Source organism: Heloderma suspectum, chromosome 1, assembly GCF_057233095.1.
Source record: "Heloderma suspectum isolate Gila_16-S chromosome 1, 16-S_ref, whole genome shotgun sequence".
Lineage (NCBI taxonomy): Eukaryota > Metazoa > Chordata > Lepidosauria > Squamata > Helodermatidae > Heloderma > Heloderma suspectum.
This window is the reverse complement of record NC_139458.1, coordinates 419,014,433-419,037,383: the sequence shown is the minus strand read 5'-3', so window position 1 is coordinate 419,037,383 and position 22,951 is coordinate 419,014,433. Positions and strand designations below refer to the sequence as shown.

Below are 22,951 nucleotides of genomic sequence, written 5' to 3'. Positions count from 1 at the left end.
CTAACATTTAGTTACAACAGTTTTAGACCTATTAGCTTGCTCCACCCCGCTGGGAAAATCTGCCTTATATTTAAATGTTAAATTTAAATGTGATCCCACTGAGCCAGAACTGAACTGATGGATTGTGTATATTGAACCTGTTACTATACTTTTATTTGGCTAAACTGGAACCAAACTGAAACAGCTTCAGTTGCAGCTGAACTGGAACTGAACCCAAAGAATTAACGGGTTGACTCCCTGCTTGCGATTCACCCTGTTTCAAAGTTCCATATAAAAGCTTTACTACTGTCAGGTAAAAATTGCCTTGCTTGGTCAACCAAGGGTCCGTTTTGTTTCCAATAGCAGCCAGCAAAATGCCGCTGGAAGATGACAAACAGGCAGTGTAGCTGATGGACACACTATGTGGTCTGCCTCTAGCATCTATTATTCAGTAGCACACTGCCTCTCCCCTTCATGGATCACTGCCTTGTTGTGGCAAAGGGGCTTGCATAACTCAGTGAAGCCATAAGCTATGCCGTGCAGGACCACTCAAGAAGGACAGATCATGGCAGAGAGTTCTGACAAAATGTGGTCCACTGGAGAAGGAAATGGCAACCCACTCCAGTATTCTTGCCAAGAAAACCCCATGGAACGTATCACAAGGCTAAAAGAGATGACGCCGGAAGATGAGCTCCTCAGGCTGGAAGTTGTCCAATATACTACTGGGGAAGAGCAGAGGGTATTTCCAAGTAGCGCCAGAAAGAGTGAAGCGGCTGGGCCAAAGCCGAAAGGACACTCAGCTGTGGATGTGTCTGGTGGTGAAAAGAAAATCAGATGCTGTAAAGAACATATTGTTTAGGAACCTGGAATGTAAGATCAATGAATCAAGGTAAGCTGGAGGTGGTCAAACATGAGATGGCAAGATTGAACATCGACATCTTGGGAATCAGCGAACTAAAATGGACAAGCATGGGCGAATTTAATTCAGGTGACCATTATATCTACTACTGTGGGCAAGAATCCCTTAGAAGAAATGGAGTAGCACTCATAGTCAATAAAAGGGTGGGAAAAGCAGTACTGGGGTACAATCTCAAAAACGATAGAATGATCTCAGTACGAATCCAAGGCAAACCATTCAATATCACAGTAATTCAAGTCTATGCCCCAACCACTGATACCGAAGAAGCTGAGGTTGATCGGTTCTATGAAGACCTACAACACCTTCTAGAACTAACACCAAAAAAAGATGTCCTTTTCATCATAGGGGATTGGAATGCTAAATAGGAAGTCAAGAAATAATTGGGATAAGAGGCAAGCACGGTCTTGGTGTACAAAATGAAGCAGGACAAAGGCTAATAGAGTTTTGCCAAGAGAACACGCTGATCATAGCAAACACTCTTTTCCAACAGCACAAGAGGCGACTCTACACATGGACATCACCAGATGGTCAATATCGAAATCAGATTGGTTACTTTGCAGCCAAAGATGGAGAAGCTCTATACAGCCAGTAAAAACAAGACCTGGAGCTGACTGTGGCTCAGATCATGAGCTTCTTATCACAAAATTTCGGCTTAAATTGAAGAATGTAGGGAAAACCACTAAACCATTCAGGTATGACCTAAATCATATCCCTTATGAATATACAGTGGAGGTGATGAATAGATTTCAGGGATTAGACCTGATAGAGTGCCTGAGGAACTATGGACGGAGGTCCGTAACATTGTTCAGGAGGCAGCAACTCAATCCATCCCAAAGAAAAAGAAATGCAAGAAAGCAAAGTGGCTGTCTGATGAGACTTTACAAGTAGCTAAGGAAAGAAGGGAAGCAAAAAGGAAGGGAGAAAGGGGAAGATATCTCCAACTGAATGCAGAGTTCCAGAGAATAGCAAGGAGAGACAAGAAGGCCTTCTTAAATGAACAATGCAAGGAAATCGAGGAAAACAATAGAATGGGAAAGACTAGAGATCTTTTCAAGAAAATCGGAGATCTCAAGGGAACGTTTTGTAAAAGACGGGCATGATAAAGGACAAAGAAGGCAGGGACCTAACAGAAGCAGATGAGATTAAGAAGAGGTGGCAACAATACACAGAAGAACTATACAGGAAAGATCTGAATGTCCCTGATAGCCATGATAGTGCGGTCACTGAACTTGAGCCGGACATCCTAGAGAGTGAAGTCAAGTGGGCCTTAGGAAGCATTACTAACAACAAAGCTAGTGGAGATGACAGTATTCCAGCAGAGCTATTTAAAATCCTAAAAGATGATGCTGTTAAAGTGCTGCACTCAATATGCCAACAAATTTGGAACACTCCACAGTGTTTGTTTCCAGCCACAAGACTGGAAAAAGTCAGTTTACATTGCAGTTCCAAAGGAGGGCAATGCCAAAGAGTGTTCAAACTACCGTACAGTTGCACTCATTTCACATGCCAGCAAGGCGATGCTCAAAATCCTACAAGTTAGGCTTCAGCAGTATGTGAACCGAGAACTACTGGAAGTACAAGCTGGGTTTCGAAGAGGCAGAGGAACGAGAGATCAAATCGCCAACATTCGCTGGATCATGGAGAAAACAAGAGAATTCCAGAAAAACGTCTATTTCTGCTTCATTGACTATGCTAAAGCCTTTGATTGTGTGGATCACAACAAACTGTGGAAAATTCTTAAAGAAATGGGAGTACCAGACCACCTTCCCTGTCTCCTGAGAAACCTGTACGAGGGACAAGAAGCAACAGTAAGAACCACACATGGAACAACCGATTGGTTCAAAATTGGGAAAGGAGTACGACAAGGCTGCATATTGTCGCCCTGCTTATTTAACTTATATGCAAAGTGCATTATGAGAAATGCCAGGTTGGATGAATCACAGGTCAGAATTAAGATTGCCAGGAGAATTATCAACAACCATAGATACGCAGACAATACCACCCTAATGGCAGAAAGCGAAGAGGATCTAAAGAGCCTCTTGCTGAGGGTGAAAGAGGAGAGTGCAAAAGCTGGTTTGAAACTCAACATGAAAAAAACTAAGATCATGGCATCTGGCCCCATCACTTTCTGGCATGTAGAAGGGGAAGAAATGGAAGCAGTGACAGATTTTATTTTCTTGGGCTCCAAGATCACCGCAGACGGTGACTGTAGCCATGAAATTAAAAGACGCTTGCTCCTTGGGAGGAAAGCTATGACAACCCTAAACAGCATCGTAAGAAGCAGAGACATCACCTTGCTGATTATACACCTTTGTCTGTATAATCAAAGCTATGGTTTTCCCAGTAGTAATGTATGGCTGTGAGAGCTGGACTATAAGGAAGGCTGAGCGCCGAAGAATTGATGCTTTCGAACTGTGGTGCTGGAGAAGGCTCTTACGAGTCCCCTGGACTGCAAGGAGGTCAAATCTGTCCATCCTAAAGGAAATCAACCCTGAGTGCTCATTGGAAGGACAGATAATGAAGCTGAAGCTCCAATATTTTGGCCACCTAATGCAAAGAGAAAACTCCCTGGAAAAGACCCTGATGCTGGGAAAGACTGAAGGCAAAAGGAGAAGGGGATGGCAGAGGATGAGATGGCTAGATAGCATCACCGATGCAATGAATATGAACTTGAGCACACTCCGAGAGAGAGCGGAGGACAGGAAGGCCTGGCATGCCATGGTCCATGGGGTCATGAAGAGTCGGACACGACTTAACGACTGAACAACAACAACACACTGCCTCTGTCAGCCTCTCCAAACCCAGTGCCCACCAGATGTGTTGAACTACAACTGTCATCCTCAATCAGAGGGGATCTCAAGCTGTAGCCCAACACATTTGGAGGTCACCGCTTTAGGGAACGGCTGGTGTGCATGAATATTCTGTTCTGTGACAGGGAGCCTTTCTAGACAGGAGTTTTATTGTACACTCATGATTCCTCAGTCATAGTAATATGCAGTTCCTTTACACGACGTCATCGTCCTCCAGGGCCTCTTGCATGCTTTGCAACCTTTATCGAGGGTTCTCCCCCCACCAAAGAGGAAAGTGTGGTATTTTTTCTGAATGGCGTTATAGAAGCCTTGTGTAATTGTGCAATTCTACTATACCACAGCACCACCTAGTGGTTGTGTAATGGAACATATGGAAAGGCATAGAAAGAAAACCCCTAGAAAAAAAAATGTGTAAAGGAGCTGATCTTAATCCTGCAAAGAATCCACAAGCAGAAACCTCAGTAAAAGCACAGGTTAAAAACCTCATGTAGAAAAGCCCACATTCTCCATATATTTGTCCAATTCTTTTTGAAAGCTACCTGAGCCCCTGTCTGCCACTCCCACCACATTTTGTCATAGCAAACCCCTCAGGTTATGATGTATCATGTGCAGAAGTTTCTATCAACCAGTCACATTTATAGTTCTGGGAATATTTCACAACAGGTTGTTTCCTGTGACCTGGGGAAAGGGATCAGAAATCCATTGTGAGTCATCAAAAGTCATCAGCCTAAGCCAAAAGTCAGCCTACAGATGCTGAGGCTGCCCTGCTCTGAACTGCTGTTTTGTTTGTTATCATAGCAACAGCAAGATGTACGTGCTTTCCCATCACAGTTCTGGTGAATCTCTCTTGTAGGGCAGCGGCTTTTATATTTCTCCAAACCCATTTATTATGTTCTTATAAAACCAGGCCGGGTCTCAGGGAGGGAGGTGAAGAGGAAGTATACAATGCATATAGGTTGTGTGCTTGGTTACAATTACAATTCATACAACATTGTAATGCTAACAAAACACTATGTGCTACTGATGTTGCCACAGAAGGATCCGGTGTAATGCAAATATATTCCCTGCCTTGCTGGTCTCTCCTAAGCCTATTTGAAGACTCCTTTATCTGTGAAATGCACATCACTGATTTGATTCTGTGGTCAAATCAACCCTTATTGTTGTTGGGTTTTTAATGGGATGTATTTTACAGTTACTCCAATTTAATGTATATGTGGTTCTGTAGTGTTCTGTAATGACCCTCAGTGTTAGTTTATTCCCCATATACACATTTTGCAAAGTCTTTTATGGATCTCCCAGAGTTATTTTCAGCTTTGCTGTCTATACAGGAAAAACAGACAAAAATATATATATGGCCTCATCGCTGCTGGCTTTTAAACAAAAAACCTTGAAGACACATTTTTGTAATACTGCAAGTAACCTCATAAGGGTAGTGCACCCTGAAATGCAGGTTGAAAATATTTTAAATAACTAAATAAATGTGTGTGTGTGTGTGTGTAGAAATCTGCATTTGTGAACTCTCACTTTACTTCCCTTGAGGAAGAACAGAATTATCAATGGCAGCCGTCTTGTTTATGACATCACAGCTATGAGCCGCATTGTCGTGTTCCATTGTGGATCCCCCTTGTCTTCATGAAGCGACAGCTCAAACGAGGGGACAGAGGGTTGGATGGCAACTGAAGAAATTCTGGAGTCAAGCAGGTTCAGAACCCTAGCAGAACTGTGGGCTTAAATTCAAGACTATGTAGAGTCATCCTGCAGCTCGGTAAGACAAGTTACCCCAGCACTGGCCAAGAGCAACTGAGTGGGTTTTATAGCCAGGACAGGAGAGTCCTTCATAGAGCTCCATCTCCTCAAGTGCTGCATTTGGGTTTTTAAAGGGTGGGTGCCCTTTCCCCCACAGTCGCTGGCTTCTTCTAGGTGGTGCAAGTCTGGGGAGCGAGGAGCTGGTTGGGGAATACTCTCCAGGACCTCCCCACTCACTGAAGGAGACCAAGGTCCACTCCTCACAGTCAGAGGGCAGCAGTGCCTCCTAGGGACCGAATGAGCATGATATGGGATCCAAGGTGGAGGGCTCCACTTGAGAAGGTCCAGGAACTGCTTCTGATACCTCCTCGGAGTTGCTGCCGCTGGAAACCTCAGTCTCATTTCTCTGAAATGGGCTTCAATCAGCAAGACAGGTGTGGGAGAGCAAAACCCAGGGCTGGCAAAGTTTGCCGAACCCTCCTATGTCACTGGGATCTGGCAGACCAGTCTGGCAGCAGCAGTGCACTGATCAGTGCCAAGCAGTGGTGAGTCACCACTTTGCTTTCCCCAAATGCCTCTAAGGTGGTGTCGTTCCAGGGCACTGTAGGGAAGTGAAAAATTGTGATTTCCAGGCCCAGCTGCCTGGCACACCCAAAACATTTTTAAGGGTGCTGGGCTGGCAAGGTACTGGGGCCCCAACCACTGTTCATCAACGCTCTGTGGTTACACCAGGCCTGGTTTGGCAAAAATAGCCCCTTGCTGGCCAAGCTGTGGTCAACAGCAGCAAGAGTGGCTTTAGCCTACATCCCAGTGGTACTGGCAAGCGTACCCTTTACTTGCTTGTGCACAAGCAAGCAAGCATGGCTGCCTTTCATTCCTACGGGGAAAAGTGAAGCGCTGCCTTTGGGAGTGCATAGGGGACAAATTTGGCCCTGCCCTCAGTGTTAGCAGCCAAGCCTTCCCTGACATGGACACTGTAAAGTGTTTCCATGTTATTTAGTTATTCAAAGCATTTGTATCCCAGTCTTCAGTCAGAAGGGGCCCCATGCAATGGTCACTTCCATTTGACCTTCCACCAGCCCAATGTAATGGTTAATATTTCTGTAGCGTACAGTACTTAATACCAGGAAAGTGTCCCTAATCCTCCCCTGAACCATTCTTTAAAATGAAATTTAAATATTAGAATAATTGCAAACAGTGACTAGCAAGCACCCTATGTGCAATGAGTCCCGGCTCTTCTATAGTTAAACCCTTTAAAATTAGGCCTTGCTGAAAGAAAGCTGACTCTGTTGCTTAGCGACTACTGCATGGGATGCTGCTGTCATTCACTGGATACTTCCCTGGAGAGTCAACCTCCTGCTCACAGAAAACAGGTTATGATTGGGTGAAGATGACATCATGCTGCTTGACAAGAGCTCTAAATGGCTACGAAGACAGCATTACTTTCGAAATCAATTTCAGGGGAAATTCTCATATTCCCTAGATTTATGGAAACCCTCCCAGTGCTGGAGAAGAGCCTGTGAATTCCTAAAGCACAGTTCCTCCAAGGGGATTACTCCATAGCCTTTGCTCCTGGGACCTGCTTATCTTAGCCAATGTGTCTAGGAACAGAAAGGAGTGGTGGGGATGACCTTGCTTCCTTCATAGGATGAGTTGGGTGGGCAGGTGAGATTCAAAGAGGGAGCAAGTCTTTACTAGATCTTAGATCTGGTGCTGAACATCAGGGCACTTTTAGATGGAGATTTGAAGGCTGTAATCCTATGGACACTTACTCGTAAGCAAGTACCATTTAACTCAGTGGGACTTGTGTCTTAAGATACACAGGAGCAAGCTGTAAAGTTTTCCAGTGCACCGATTCAAGTCTAGGAGCACCCTACCCACAGAAACAAGCTGTGGCATCTGGTTCAAACATATCAGTCTCAGGCAGCCTTCCTCAACCTGGTGCCTTCCAGATGTTTTGGACTGCAACTCCCATCAACCCCAGCTACCATGGCCAGTGGTCAGATATTATGGGAGTTGCGGTACAAAACATCTGGAGGGCACCAGATTGGAGAAGGGATCAACAAAAACATGGGTAACGTAGTACAAATCAGTTATTGTTTTGAAAAAACCTGCAGAATTTAATTTGTCCTTTCTTTGTGTGCTCTGTTTTCCCAAATGTGTAAAAGCTGTCTGGATATGCCAACAAGGGCTTTTTGCTAAACTTGAGTCAACCCTGTTTAAACCATTACTCTCTTCCCTGAAAGCCAATTCACACAACCTGAAGTGGCACACTGAAATCATGCATCAAGTTGATCTTGAGAATATGATTTGAGGTAGTTGAGCTTTGGTGGCTTGGTACCTTGCACAACACCAGCAGTGCGTTGAACATTTCACAAACCCACTGTGACATTACATGTATGGTGTTTGTAAGTATAATAATATAACTCTGTTTATGCTGAGTACCTCTAGGTTGAGAGGGAGATGACTGGCTGAGTGAATGAGAAGAGGGGGAAGTGTGTATGCTATATAAACTGTGTGCTGTGCTGTGCTGTGTGAGTCAGATAGGGAATTGATGTGATAGGGTTTAGATCAAAGTTAGATATATATAGTGAAGTACTGTGGTGATTTGTGAAGTGATTGAGGGTGTGATCTGCAGTATTGGGTATGAGAGAACATACATTAATAGAACCATTTAGAGTTACTTATTTACTGTTCAACAACTTATTCCTGTAATTAATACATGTTTATTTGGTTATACAAATCCTATGCCTTCTGCTCTTGGCTACGTAGGAAGGGGGGTGATAAAGGGTTGGGCCTGAGTCTTAAAGGTCCTGGTGGCAGCATGATGTGGGGGGAAGGTGTTTCCTGCTTGGGGTGAGAAAGGCCTTACTTAGAGAAGGGCATTAGGAGAAGGCAGGAACACCACACCCACATTCTCAAGTCATCAGTTTGATTGTGCGAACTAACCTCAAGTCTCATCCAGCACACCATGGTAGACAGGTAGATGCATGAAATGTGCAACATTCTCCACTATTTCTTTAATCCCATTCCAGAAACTTGTCACAGTGTGGAAGACATGGGTTGGGCATGCTACCAGTTTTGGGATTTCTCTAGAAATGGAAACGTGGCTCAGTTTAACCATCAGCTGACCTTTCCAAGTTGCTCAGTGGTGGAGCACATGCGTTGCGTGCAGGTCTCTATGTCAGTCACTGGCATTTCCACTTATAACGATCTCAGCTAAAAGGACTCAAAACAGTCCTCTGCTTGAAACCTCAGAACCATTACCAGTCCCACTCAATAGCAGAGGACTAGGAATGTACGGACTGTGTAAAATCAGCTCCGTGTTTCACGGATTGTCAGGCGCCTTTTGTTCCATCGTCTGCTCACAGACGGATGTGAATATTTTTTTTGTCATGCGGAAAAATACACAAATAATTACGCAAGTATTTACGTAATTTACCTTATTGCATAGCATTTAGCACATTGTCCCCCATTCCATTCGTTTCCTCAGCAGAAACGTACATATTTTCCCACATATTTATATGCGTACATTTCAGGAAAGTAAAAAAATCATCCGAAAGTCCATGGACTCTGCGCGGCCTGAGGGGGGCACTCCGCAGCGGATTCTGCAGGTTGATTCTTAGAAATCTGAGCTCTTTTTAGTCTATCTCAAATTTATCCAGCATCCCTACACAGGACTAGATTACCAGTCATCTCTGGCTCTGAAAAAGGCAGCTTCGGTTGTTGCATAATCTGAACTAGCATTTTGGACTGGCTGGCGTAGCACACCCTTCCCCAACCTGATGCCCTCCCAGTGTGTCAGACTACAACTCCCATTATCCCCTGCCCTTGCCATGCTGGTTGGGGATGGTGGGAGTTAGGAGTCCAATACCTCTGGAGGACATCAGGTTGAGGAAGGTTGGCCGAGCAAAAAGCTTCTAGGGAGTTTCCAGTTTGGGTAGGTGGGCTTTATCTGGGGGCTAAAAGAACCATGATAGAATCAACACCATGTCAAGGGCAGCTGGAACCCCAAAGGGCTGGGTTGAAAACCCAGGCAGGCTGGACCAGACCCCCAGACCTGATGTTCTGCACCCCTGATACAAGCACATGCATGAGAGGGAGAGAATTCACTCCCATCTGCGCCTCTTCCCGATAAACGTGCAATTGTCACCTTCTGTGTGCCCACCCCCAGCCATTTCGGGTGGAGTGGAAGGGAAAGGATGCTAACCAGGCACTAAATATGAAGGATAACTGCATTGAGATTACAGGGATGGGTCTCTGAAAAATCAGTATCTGCAACCATATCTTAAAAAACATCTTTAAAAAAACATATCTTAAAAAAAAAAAAGCAAACACGTACATAACTCAAGAGTGTTATAAAACAAAGTTTATTTTGAAATACTTTTATCATAATGAATTGCATCTCTTTGGTAAAAATAAACTCCATAAACATTTTAATTAATAGAGGTTAGCATACAAAAACTAAAATATTTGTAAAATTGTCTTTAAACCAGGTAAACTACTTAACTGGGCTTGGGGAATAAAGAGTTAGAACCGTCTTCATCTACTTGGCAGAGTTATTCTAAGTAAATCCAAAGAGCTTTCTTATGCTATGTTAGCGCCGGGGGGGGGGGGGGGGGACGACGATGACGACAAGCTAATGGGAATCTTTCAAAAGAACTCTGGTTACTTTGATCCAAAAGCATTCTTACAGTTTCAACTTTTTAAATAAATAATAGTTACAATGAATTGGCAATTGTAAATGGTCTCATATCACTATAAGATGGCAACATAATACTTTTAAATTATGCACTTTTAAGTCTGAGGGAAAAAATGTACATTTCTAAAAACAGACCTTTTATTGGCACTGGCAGTTAAGCTGTGGAGAATGTGCTTTTTCCCAAATAAATGGCAGGTACGATATTTTAAAAATACTATACTCTTCTTTTTCAATAAATATTTTGACTACCCCATTATTAGCATAGCGGGGTGTGCTTTTGCTTTAACCAAACAAAGAAGCTGAAAACCATACAAGTTCAAAGTTGGGGTTTTCTAAAAAGGATTGCCTGCAAGTCTCATGGAAGCTATAATTTAGCACTGGGATATGGGGGGGGGGGATTTGCACGGCACTACCCTCAGTAGTTATCTCGAGACTGGGCAGGCTTTTTTCAGAAATCTCTCCAAGTTAATTCTGGGATTTGGGTAGGATTCATTCAACTTTTCCACCCTACCTTCTACATGCTGCTAAACTGATGGCTTGGTATGAACTCATTCACAAAAGTTAAAAACAAAAACAAGCCCCCAACCCTTCAAAATTGTGCGAAAGGCGAAATGATGCCTTATGCTCAAACTGGCATGCCCACGTCCATTTCTCACCCCCTACAATGCCAAAGTAATTTCTCATGTCATCATGATGTCCCATGCATTTCCCCACCAGCGGCAGCCAATTATGTGGCCCTGGAGTGGAAGAGCACAACAGAGGAGCGTGTCCCAGAGCAAGTGATCCTGCAGATTACAGGGGAGTAATTGGCATGGGGAAGCCCTTTTATGCAGCAGCATAACAGTTCCACCGTAAACATATATTCACTGAAAGAGTGGCAAATTAGTTGTTACTGAATGACTGCCACCACAGTTGCACTTTCTTGCTCCCAATGGTAGCCTCCTCCTCCAAAGAGATTTAGCCAGTGTTCAGCATCAACAGCTAGATAGACCTACTCCTATTTTGGTGCCGGCAAAAAAAACAGGATGTGGCTCTGTTTATCCTTTTCACCTGGTCATGGGGGCTTGATTACCCTCTCTTTCCTTTCTCTCAGTATGAACAAAAACCAAGGGTAGGTAAGAGATGAGCTATGTGGTAAGAAAATAGTATAGTCATCCTGGGACAATACTATATAGAATACAAGGGGGAGATGGTGCGATTGAATGCTTCACACACAACCTCCCTGTAGACAGAAAGCTAGCATGTCTAGGAGAAGAGTTTTAGCCTAACTTTCTCCCTGACATGCCCGTTTTGTATTGTGAAAGAATCATTCAATCATACAACCGACCCCAGCACTCTAAAGGGGTTTAGGCCAGGGAGGACTGTACCATGTATTTTTTCTGAAGACACATAATCTCTAATTCAGGAATTTATATTAAAAGGGCATGTAGTACAGACCAGACTTCCACAATCTGGCACCCTACAGACCTGTTGGACTACAACTCCCATAATCCCCCAGCCAACACATCTGCGGGGCACCAGGTTGAGGAAGGCTGGTATAGACAAAAAGAAGGATTATTACTCCAGCTGTCATCTAGGGACTCAACTATTCCTGAAAAAGTAATGCAAATGCACTCTACAGTTAGCACTATGTCTTTTGATAGGAAGGAAAAGACCAAGACACCAAGAGGAAGGAGAGACCAATATATAGCAGAGAAGCGCCACTGAACAATTAGAAAATCAGTGATAGCCTGTCAAGGCGTGTTTAGAAGGCAACGACTCTTGGCTTGGTGCTTGGGCTTGCAAAGACCACGGTACCTGCAAAAATGCATGGATACACTGTCCGCCCCATAATACTTCTCTAGCCCTATTGACTACCTGCCCCCTGGTCATTCCAGCCCATGTTGTGGGAAGCAACAGAGGGTGGATATATCCCAGAGCTGGGGGCGGGCAGATTTGCAATGTTCCTGTTCCAAACAGCATCACCTGGATGTCTCCCAATGCACCAGAGCTAACTAGATGCAAAGAAAGCAAGGACTTCAGCAGGGAGGTGGGGATCAAGACTAGTCCAGCATTTCTCTCTGTCAATCTTTCCCTACCTGGTGCTCTCCAGATGTGTTGGACTACAACATCCAGCATCCCCAGCCAGCTAGGATGAAGTCCAATACATCTGGAGAGCAGCAGGGAGGGGAAGGCTACTCTGATTGCTAGAACAGAGTTCTGTGTAGATTCTGGCCAGAGGAAGGCACACAGGTTTGTGTGAATATAGCCAATGAAGGCAAAGAATGTGCCTATTCAGTGGAGGCTGGTGACTCTGATGTCAGCGCAGCGGATTCATGACCCCACCAACATCGGAGCCACCAGCCTCCACTGTCCCTATTCCCCATATCCTACATACCTTACGCAGTGTGGACTAAAGCAGCAGACAGGATGCGTAGCCCCTCCATCCAGGAATAAGAAATTAGGAAGCAGAGGCCCATGAATAGGTTTGCCCAATGATGGTATACCTCTCATGCAAAACCACTGAGGGCATGGTGCAGACAAGAGAATTGCATTCCAGCCACCTTAGAGACTGATGCGGCAGTTCCGTTGCCTACGCCCTTCCCACAATGCATTTCAAAAGGGAATCAACCCTTCACACTTTATTCCCTGCGGTCCTACATACCTTACGCAGTGTGGACTAAAGCAGCAGACAGGATGCGTAGCCCCTCCATCCACGGATAAGAAATTAGGAAGCAGAGGCCCATGAATAGGTTTGCCCAATGATGGTATACCTCTCATGCAAAACCACTGAGGGCATGGTGCAGACAAGAGAATTGCATTCCAGCCACCACAGAGACTTTGATGCGGCAGTTCCGTTGCCTACGCCCTTCCCACAGTGCATTTCAAAAGGGAATCAACCCTTCACACTTCATTCCCCGCGGTCCTACATACCTTACGCAGTGTGGACTAAAGCAGCAGACAGGATGCGTAGCCCCTCCATCCAGGGATAAGAAATTAGGAAGCAGAGGCCCATGAATAGGTTTGCCCAATGATGGTATACCTCTCATGCAAAACCACTGAGGGCATGGTGCAGACAAGAGAATTGCATTCCAGCCACCACAGAGACTTTGATGCGGCAGTTCCGTTGCCTACGCCCTTCCCACAGTGCATTTCAAAAGGGAATCAACCCTTCACACTTTATTCCCCGCGGTCCAAGTTGCTCTACACATTATGCAGAATGTAAAATTCTGGAAAGAACCAGTTCAAAAATGCAGGGGAGTGAGAGTCCTATTTTTGAATACTCCATACCATAAAAAGCTCCGTGGACATAGTAAACTAGCATTATCAGGAAGACGGTTATGGGAAACCTCTCTCTGATGTGATTTACTACATCCAGGGAGGTTGGGAGGGTTTTTTTAAGCAAAAAATACTACTTTTCACCAGCAGTTGGAAGTGGTACAGTCCAGAATTCTACCACCTTATTCTGCGTAATGTGCAGTCCAGATTTCAAGCATTGGAGGCAAAAGAGTTCTTGTTCTGCTCCCACTGCAGCCCTTGAAGTAGGACTTTAAAGTGGTTTTGTTCCCACCTAACACTTTTATTGCTCTGCCTCTGGACATGGTCAATTAAGAAAAAACTATCAGGGAAAGCATTACCAACACTAACGAGCACTACACACTTCCTAGCATAAAGAGGACACTAGACACTTCCTTAATAACGAGGGACATAGGGAGACCATTGTGCACACACCGATTTCTGCTGGAAAAAATGAGAGACGGAAGACAGAACTTCTAATGGGTCAGATCATTTTCTTAGTCTTACCTGCCTTACATCTGGCCTGTTCAAAATTCTGTCCTAAAAGTAAAACGACAAGACAGAGCAAAGGAGTTCTAGGGAAAAGTAGCCTCAATTTCTTAAAGTGTGGCCAGTTTTAGCCAGAACTTAATTTAGTTCTTGTTGACTTTCAAAAGGTCAGTAAGACCAAAAAGAACACTTTTCTTGATAAGACAGCCCTGTCATCTGCATTGCTATGAAAACAAAGTCACATCACATAAGTTATTAAAACACATTATTTTGGACAAGTGTTAAAGGGGAGGGACAGCAACACAATATACAGGACTTAAAATGTGCATTTGCACTTAATATACACAGGCTTGTCCATTTGCGAGCGGTGAATTCACATCAAATTCCCATGCTGCAGGTGCTTAGGACCACAAAGTACATTGTCGTTCACTTAAGGGAATGGGCTCACAAGTCACACTTGTGGCAAAAACCACAACATGGGAAGGATTTACAAACTAGAGACATTCGCAAGTTCAGACATGGGCATATGTTTGCTCTTTTCTGTCTCAGCATTTCTGTCAAATCTTCACCTTCTTGTGTCCTTTATTGAGTTCAATATTTTGCAACTAAATTCTACCCAATGATGCAAACTGACCACTGAGCTCTTGGAGTTCAGTTTGCATTTACTGTTTTGTTGCTGCTATTTATTTTAAATTATCTTTCAGCTGAAAACTTCAGTACAATTAATTAAAAATAAAAGACATAAACATGCTTGAGAATATGGATAGTAATGCAACTGGGCCCCAGTGCTAAAGGTGTTGCACCAGTGTAAACCAATGGTTGCACAATGTAACTTAGTGCATGCTAGGGCAATGGGAAAAGTGGCGATTTGGCTAGGGTGGATTTACCCTAGTGCTATACCATTAGTGCAAGGGCACAGTTGGATACATCTCAATTGGTGAAGAGCCTTAAAGAGCACATCTGTTGGAAACCTTCCTCCATATAAACTGCCCCAAGCTCAGCAAGTGGGGCTCTCTTTCAGATACCATCTTTTAGCAAAGTGCAATCTAGCGCTACTCTAAGCAGGCTGTGTTTTTTTGTAGTGGCCCAACAACAGTAGAGCACTCTGCCCAAAGAGGCCTCATCGCACAGCTTTCAAAAGCAAATAAAAACGTATTTAAAGATGCATTCTAACCCACGGGGCTTTTCAATTCTGGCTTCTCCTTGATTCTATATTGCTTTGGTGGAATTTTAAAAACACGTTTTACTAGAGTATTTAATGAGGTGGAGAAATCGAGACATGTTAGAAATAATCACAAAATATCATGTCTGACTTGACAGTAGGCAGATGCATAAACCCTTCCCATCTTGACTTGTAGCTGAACTTCTGGGAAGCAAAACCATAACAGAAAGTTGCTCTAAAAAGCACTTTAGGCAGGCAGGTGGTCGTTTTGGCCAATCCATCAGAGCCTCTGGGCTGAAGGGAAGAAGCAGGCGACACATAGAACGAGCACCATTTGTGTTTACATTGGACTTAACGTTGTGAACAAACAGCTGAGCGTGCAAATATCCATGCATTAAAGGTTTTGTTTGTTGGTTTAGGAACTAGCAATGTGATTACAAAGTAGAGCCATTTACAGTTCACTACCATTTAAACAAAAGTTTTGCTCTGAAAAACTAAAATAAAGCTACATAGATCCTTGCAAACGTAAGGCCTACATCAGAAGCTCTGCTGATATTACGCAAGAGATGGTAGTTGTGATCCAGCAAACCACATGAGAGCCTGGCTTGCTCTTGTTCCAGAGTGGGAAAGACGAAAGGGCTGGCTGGGTTCACTGGATCTTGGCCAAGGCACTGGACCTCTATAGATGGGTTACAATAATGGTTGGCAGCTTCTGGGGGCCCAAGGCCCAATTCCCCTACCCTGGAAGACACCAGGGGCCACACGCCTGCCCTGACTATGGTGCTGAATTTCAAGAGAGGGCCAATTTTTCTTTAAAACTGGCTCGATTTTACTGCTGTTCCACCACACGGTTGAATTTCAGTGGCAAACGATGGCTTGCTTTTTAAAAAAACAAAGGGAAATCGGCCCCTTTTTGCTGCCACACCGCCACATTTCGGTAGCGGCAGAGGGACTGCAAGCAGCCCACTTGTTGCCTACCCCTGGGCTACTAGAATGATAGTGGCAGAATTTATACTGGATATGAGGCACTATTCATGAAAAGGCAGTGAAATTAAACCCCTGACCACCTGCTTGGTCACTAAAAAAGCCAGGGAAGCTCTGTACCGTTAGTAGAAATTTGGCTTCACTCTGCTCTGCAAAAACATGGACTTCATTCTCTGCAATTTTGAGCCATCCTACACCCCCCCACCTCCCAATCCCAACATTTGCTTAACTGGCCACCTGTGCCCTCTCTCTCGCGCACACACAGACTTGGAAACACAGGAAATAAATGTGAAGACTAAATGGTACATCAAGCTGCCCCTTCAAACCAGGCAGAATAAGCTACACTTCTTCTTTGACCATTACGTAATGTTCAAGGCATTCTCAGAACTACAGGCCACAACAACCCCCCAATCCACTGCACAGAAACATTTCCTGTGCCAGTATCCACTGGAAGGACAAGGAATTGCATAAGAACACTGCTGAGGCATTTCTTGGAGAGACTGCTGTTCATTCCAACTGGGGCCTGCTTCCCACTCTACCCATAGAAAAGAGCTGTTCATCTCAGAACTTGAATCTGTGGGTACAGCCCATCTAATCCGTATGACACACACAGATCACCCTCAAAAACAAATCAATACAACAGACAGGAACAACTGAAAGCCTAGCCTGGACAATACAGTTGGCTTTGAACTGCAGCCGGTCCGTCTCATAGGCAAACATGTCTCCCTCTTGTAGCTGCATAAGGGCATAGAATGAACACAGTAGCCATCTTAGAAAACCCAGGAGTGCCTTATGGCACATGGGAATGCTAACACATGCAACTGTTTCCTGAGATAATGCCTGTGTGCAGTGAAAATCCAGCAACTCACAAAAAGAGCTGCGGACATGAAGATAGGAAGCTACTGTGCCCACACCTGGAGTTAGGCCACACTTACGGCTTCTCACAAAAACAGGTACATCTTTTACCATTCCCACATTTACATTTTCCATGCACTGTCATGCTGAGCCATAGCACAGCTCCCACAGAGCTCTTGGGTCATCTGGAAACTTGGCAAGGGAGATTATATTATTGCTGAAATAACAAATGAAGAGGAAGGGCCCATTCTGGCTACATGTACTTTCTATGGCAAAACCAGGAATCTCACCTCAAGTGCTACTCCTACCCGAGAAAGATGGAGACTGCTAGGAGTTAACAGCACATATTTTCTAAGCTCCTCTCAGTGTCTTAAGTAGCGCGTGCGTGTGTTATGTGTGAGAATGTGCATATTCACACACACATTTAAATAGTCCCCCTTTCAGGTTTTATGTTGTATACCAGCTTTTCAAGTGATACTGAGTTAATACAGTGCAGCACTGAAGCACGCAGTGGGAAAACAAAAAAGGGCTAGTCTTCAAGGTGGCATAAGAATACAGTCAGAAAGGGCTACTTCTCATTCAGGCAGCAAACCTATCTGGACTGTACCACTTCAGAGCGCAGGTGGGGGCTCACATGATGGAATGCTTCACCATGCAATAAAGTTATCTACAGATAAAGAACTAGATGTCGGCAAGAAGGCTAAGCTAGGATCCTTCACCCGATATCTAGATTTCTATGTGCAGTTTTTTTTCTCATCTGAAAGAGCATTCAGTCACATGAGCTGTCACCTGCAGCATGCAATGGTACAGCCCAGAACAGGTATTGCACCTTTGTGAGAAATAGGCAAGTATCAGCTACCTTAACCTAAAAAAGAAAATAGATGACCATTCCATTATGTAAGCACGAAGTTCTCTTTGCAATAGCCTTTTTCAATTTAGCAATCAGTATTTCACTTCATTTGGGTATCAAGACAGCAAGAAGGGCTTTGGGTTTGCAAATAAACGTGTGCACTGTAGGTCTAAGATATAATAAACATAATTTAAATAATTTAAAAAATAACCAAGAGAAGGAACCAGCTCCTTACGTTGTGCTACAACTAGGAAGGAAATTCTAGGAGGAAGAGAGTGGAGATTAACCATCCCAGATTAAACTCCCCAAAATATCCTTGTTCGCATGTTACATTTCTTCTCCCACAACCTATCTTATAATTGCAGATATCAGTCAATTGAGAACTGGTCCATGATGGCAGTTTTATAGCATTCAGATTATTACAGACCTTTGACTTTGCATGAGAACACTGTTAGTGAACATTGGAAGCAGAGCTGGAAGAAAGGGATAAAAATCCATGTCTTGGCCATTACTGAAATCAGAACATGTAAAGTTACCCTATGTCACAACCAGCCATACATTCTGGATCCCAACAGACAGAGCTGTTCCTCTGCGGTGCATGTAAGCAGTGAGAGAGGGAGACTGCCGTGCCTTATTCTCCCCCTCCTGAACCACCTGCTCCACCTTCAGCCCACCTGATGTGTGTGTGTCTTGGATGCCAATTTGGAACAGGAGCCCAGGGTCTGCAGTCCTTGATCTCTACGTCTGACACAGACTGAGAGCCAAACAACATATTTCGCTAATCACACAGCTGGGGCGTGTCCTTTTTTTCCACTCTAGTGTAAGTGTGTGCAGTCCCAATTCTGATGGGAACTACCACACTTGGGGGGGGGGGAGGATGGTTAAACCTTCCCCCTGTTTTTCTCCTGAACGTCATCCCCCCAGCGGGGGTCAGGGGTTTAAAAAAAAGATGAAAGTCTGTAATGAAAACATACACACCCCATGGGGGGAGGGCAGAACTGGGATGAACTTGAGGGGCAGGGGAGAGTTTAACCCTCCTGTCTTGAAACACAGTGGTCTCAATCTGAATTGGGGCCACATACACTTACATTAGAGTAAACAAAAAGGGAGAAGAAAAAAGAGCTACGTGCTACATGATTAATGTAATGTGTAGTCTTGTCCTGAGCCTACATGTGCAAAATCCAATGCATGCAAGGATCTGCTCAATCCTTAACCCTCCAACTTCCACACTGGACTTTACATGTAGGCTCCTGTTCCAATGACCGACATGAACACCTGGTAGATCTTGATGTAACACCGGCATGCTGGGAAGTCAGGTGCAATTCTTCATTTCCACAGCGCATACGCTCTACACACAGAGTCCCAAGAGCATCAGGCTAATGCATTCCTCAAACTCCATTTGACCCCAAAAGCTATACAAGACCGCCTGGAGCCCGAGATGATACTGGCCATGGTGTCTGTGTGAATCCAACCACTCCACCAATAATCTCGAATATTCAAACTTTGCTAAAATTATTATGGGACGGCGAATTGATCAATTTTCCTCCCCACCTGTTTTGCACGATTCAGGTAAGTTTTTCAATGCCTACAAACCATCACCCTTGCGATTAAAAAAAAATTGAATTGCAAAACTATAATCTGCAAAAATTAAAAACAAACAAACAAACAAACAAAAAGTCCTTTTATGGCTTTGATCTCCCTTGCGGAGGGTAAAAAGTAGAGGAGTATTGCCACGCTAAAAAATAAAATATGCATTTATATCTGTTGATAGGCGTATCTTGTCACACTGCGTCGTTATTTTTTTTCCTCCGTTTCTGGCTATGGGTCTTTGCAGTACTTATTAGGGAACCTAGACACGTGCTGATCCCGGCTAGATGGAGCAGGGAGCCAGCAGCCTCTTTCAGTTCCTCGTCGATTTCTTGGCATAGCTCCTCCAGGGCTTTCTGGCGAGGCGGAGCCTTGCCCGAGGCAGTGGCGCACGGCTGGGAGGTGTAACCACTGTCCGCCAGCGGGTCATCCTCGTCCTCGTCGCCGTCCGTGTCCGCTTCGCTGTGGAACCCTTCGCTGCCGTCGCTCCCTGCTCGGCTGGCCTCCGAGACGAATTCGTAGACTTCATCAATGGAGGACAGGGAAGACACGCTGGAGAGGGAGGCACAGCGCTGCGAGGCCACTGTGCTGGCGCTGTAGTTGTGGTCCTCCTTGGGGTCGATGCTGGGTGCCGCAGAACTGGCCTCTTCCTGGCTCGCGGTGCCGTGGCAGGTGCTGCTATAGTTCCTTTTCTTGGGGAGCTTGAGGGGCTGCGGCTTCTCACCTAAGGGAAAGCAAGTGCCTCGTGAGAACTGAGGTGGTCACTGCTGCCGAAAGCTTCCGGTTTCATCAGACATGAAACAGAGGTTTAAGGCAGCCCACTGAGGGCTGGTGGCTGCGATGTCAGTGGGGTGGTGAATCCGCTCTGGGTTTCAGCCAGAACCAGTCAGAACTCTAATGGAGCTCTCCGAGGCATAGTAGCTCCTACAGAGTTCTGACTGCTTCTGACTGAAGCCTGCAGCGGATTCACCGCCCACTGACATCGCAGCCAGCGGGCTGCCTTCTCCAACCTGTTGCCCCTCAGATCACAACTCCCAGCATTCCCGACCGTTGGCCATGCTGGCAAGGGCTGATGGGAGTTGGAGGCCAAAACATCTGGGGGCACCAGCATGGGGAAGGCTGCCATAAGTGTATTACTGAAACACCTGTTCATCCCTTGTTACACTCATCTCTCTGTGTTTCCTTCCCTGCTGAAATGTAGACTATAGGCTCCCTGGGGCAGGGATGTCTCTTTTTCATTACATCCCTCTGCAAAGCACTATGCATGTTGATGGTGCTATAGACTGCTCCGCGCATGCCGCTCTGTGCTCCCGCTAGCACTCTTCCAGCCCTTCCCTCCCACTGCAGTTCCTAGTGCCCTCCCCAAAGCTGCTCCTATGGGCTTGACTGGAGCAGATCTGCGAGGGGGTTCCAGTACTCTGACTGAATCTTCCCATCGTCCTACACCCTTGTCCCTTCTCTATGCCCAGCATGTTCTCACAAGTCCTACTGCACTCATGGAGGGGTGCAGAACCTCCCCCAGCCTGCAGGCCGCATTCCATTTTGGAGAAGCACTTGGGGGCGGCATTCCAGTGGTGGGTGGGGCTGAAGGCAAAAGGGAGTGGGGCAACCCCCCCCAACATATTTTACTGGCAGTCTTATGCACACAGTGGGGGGGTAGTTAGGGTAACTATGGGGGGGGTAGCAAAACCACAAGCCATGCACCCGCCATATGAACGGGAACCACGTGGTGCTGCATGGTTTCCATAACCACCCCCTTTCGTAGTTACCGTAACTATCTTCCTGCTGCCGGCAATCCCAGCAGCCCTCGCGCTGTGAAACACATGTACTGGCTGCTTCATCCATCACTCTGCGACAGCAACCATAGAGAAAGCTAAAGCATCGCCGGAAGTATGGGATGCCCTAGGCCACCGTCTCTATACTCACAGCCTAGAAACCACTAGGAGCCCATTCTAACTGCCAGAGAGTCTGCCACACACAATGGTAACCCACCCTGGGGCCCCTTAACCCTGCTGCAGGGGGATGGTTACCCACGGTGGTTCTAGAACCATGGTTAGTGGGTTTTTCTCTCCCGACACAACACACTAAGCCACTGTAGTTAGTGCAAGTTCCCTGACCATCGTGGCTTAGCGTTACGTGTGAACAGGGGCATTAAGCCTTAGGAAAGGCAGTTTCAACCTGTCAGAATGTGGAAAAAACCGCATGCCAAAGCTATGAAACCCCCAAACAATTGGTGGTTGAGGGAAAGGGTGTGAGGCCAGAGGAAGGAGGTGTAGCCATCTGGGGGAACCCCGGAGGGCTGGATTCCACGTCCCCCACCTGAGGTTCTGCACCCCTGCACTAGTGTCATTGTTTACAAGTAAGACAGAGCACTGAAGCCCACCTGGAGGATGTCGATTCCAACTATGGAGATGACTGATTAGACGTGCATTCTGTGTGCAACTTTCAAGCTTCCGCAAGAGCCCTGCTGGATCAGAAAGGGTCATCTGCTCCAGCATCCTGCTTCCCACAGTGACCAACAAGATACCGCTGGGAAGCCCACAAGCAGGACATGAGAGAAACAGACCATCCCCTGCTGTCACTCCCCATCAACTGATATTCAGAGGTCCACTGACTCTGAAGATGGCGTTTCCAAATTGCCACCACGCTAAATTGCCATAGATAGATCCTTCATGAATTTGTCTTGTCCCCTTCTGAAGTCATCTATCCTCGTGGCAATCACTGTAGCTCACTGGTAGAGCATTTGTTTTGCAAGCAGAAGGTCCCAGGTTCAATCCCCGGCATCTCCAGGTAGGGCAGGAAAAACCCATGCCTGGAACCCTCAAGTGCCACTGCTGCCAGTCAGTGTCAACAATACTGGTCCAGATGGACCAAGGGTCTGACTTGCAGCCTCCTATATTCCAGTGTTCTACATCTTGTGGAAGTGAATTCCATAAATTAATTATGTGTTGCGTGAAGGACTTTTGTCTGCCCACCGATCGATTTCACTGGATGGCCCCAAGAGCCAGTATTATGAAAGATGGTGATAGGTGGATGGGGAGAACCTCTCTCTATCCACTTTCTTAGCACCACTCATAGCTGCATAAGCCTCCATCATGTCTCCCTTAATCATCTTTTTTTTAAACAGAGTTGAATCTCTATGAATTGTCCTTCAGTACTTTCAGGTTGATATACTGGTCTTTGAAATTTCTTTGTTCAAGAATAATGGAGGTGGGGTGGAGTTGGAATATCTTCCCTAGTACTCAAGTGTTTGGATTTTTAATTTCCAGGAAAAAAAGGTGATTAAAGACGCAATCCTTTGCATGTTTAGACAGAAAAAAGTCCTGCCACTCCCAGCATGGCTAGCTGGGGAATGCTGGGAGTTGTAGGACTTTTTTCTGTTTAAACACGCATAGGATTGCACTCTAAGGGAGAAACGACAGAGGCTTATGCAACTGGAAATCACACACCCCATCCTACCGCAGCATGTATATATAAATCCGCCAATTTGAGGTTAACACTTCATCCATCTTATGCCAGGATGTCCATGAAAGCTTATGCCAGGATAAAATTTGTTAGTCTTTAAGGTGCCACAAGACGCTTTGTCACTTCT

The 22,951-nt window shown here is 45.3% G+C and overlaps 1 protein-coding gene across 6 annotated transcripts in view; it reads right to left on the bottom strand.

Annotated features, from left to right (window-relative positions):
• Nucleotides 1-9,808: 9,808 nt before the first annotated feature.
• FOXN2 (forkhead box N2) overlaps nt 9,809-22,951 on the bottom strand; it is a 59,913-nt gene continuing 46,770 nt past the window's right edge. For all 6 annotated transcript variants that reach the window (XM_084829202.1, XM_084829201.1, XM_084829200.1 and 3 more), the window contains exon 6: nt 9,809-20,083. In XM_084829202.1, coding sequence (XP_084685328.1) covers nt 19,554-20,083 — 530 coding nt within the window. In that variant the 3' untranslated portion in view covers nt 9,809-19,553. The remainder of the gene's footprint in view (nt 20,084-22,951) is intronic.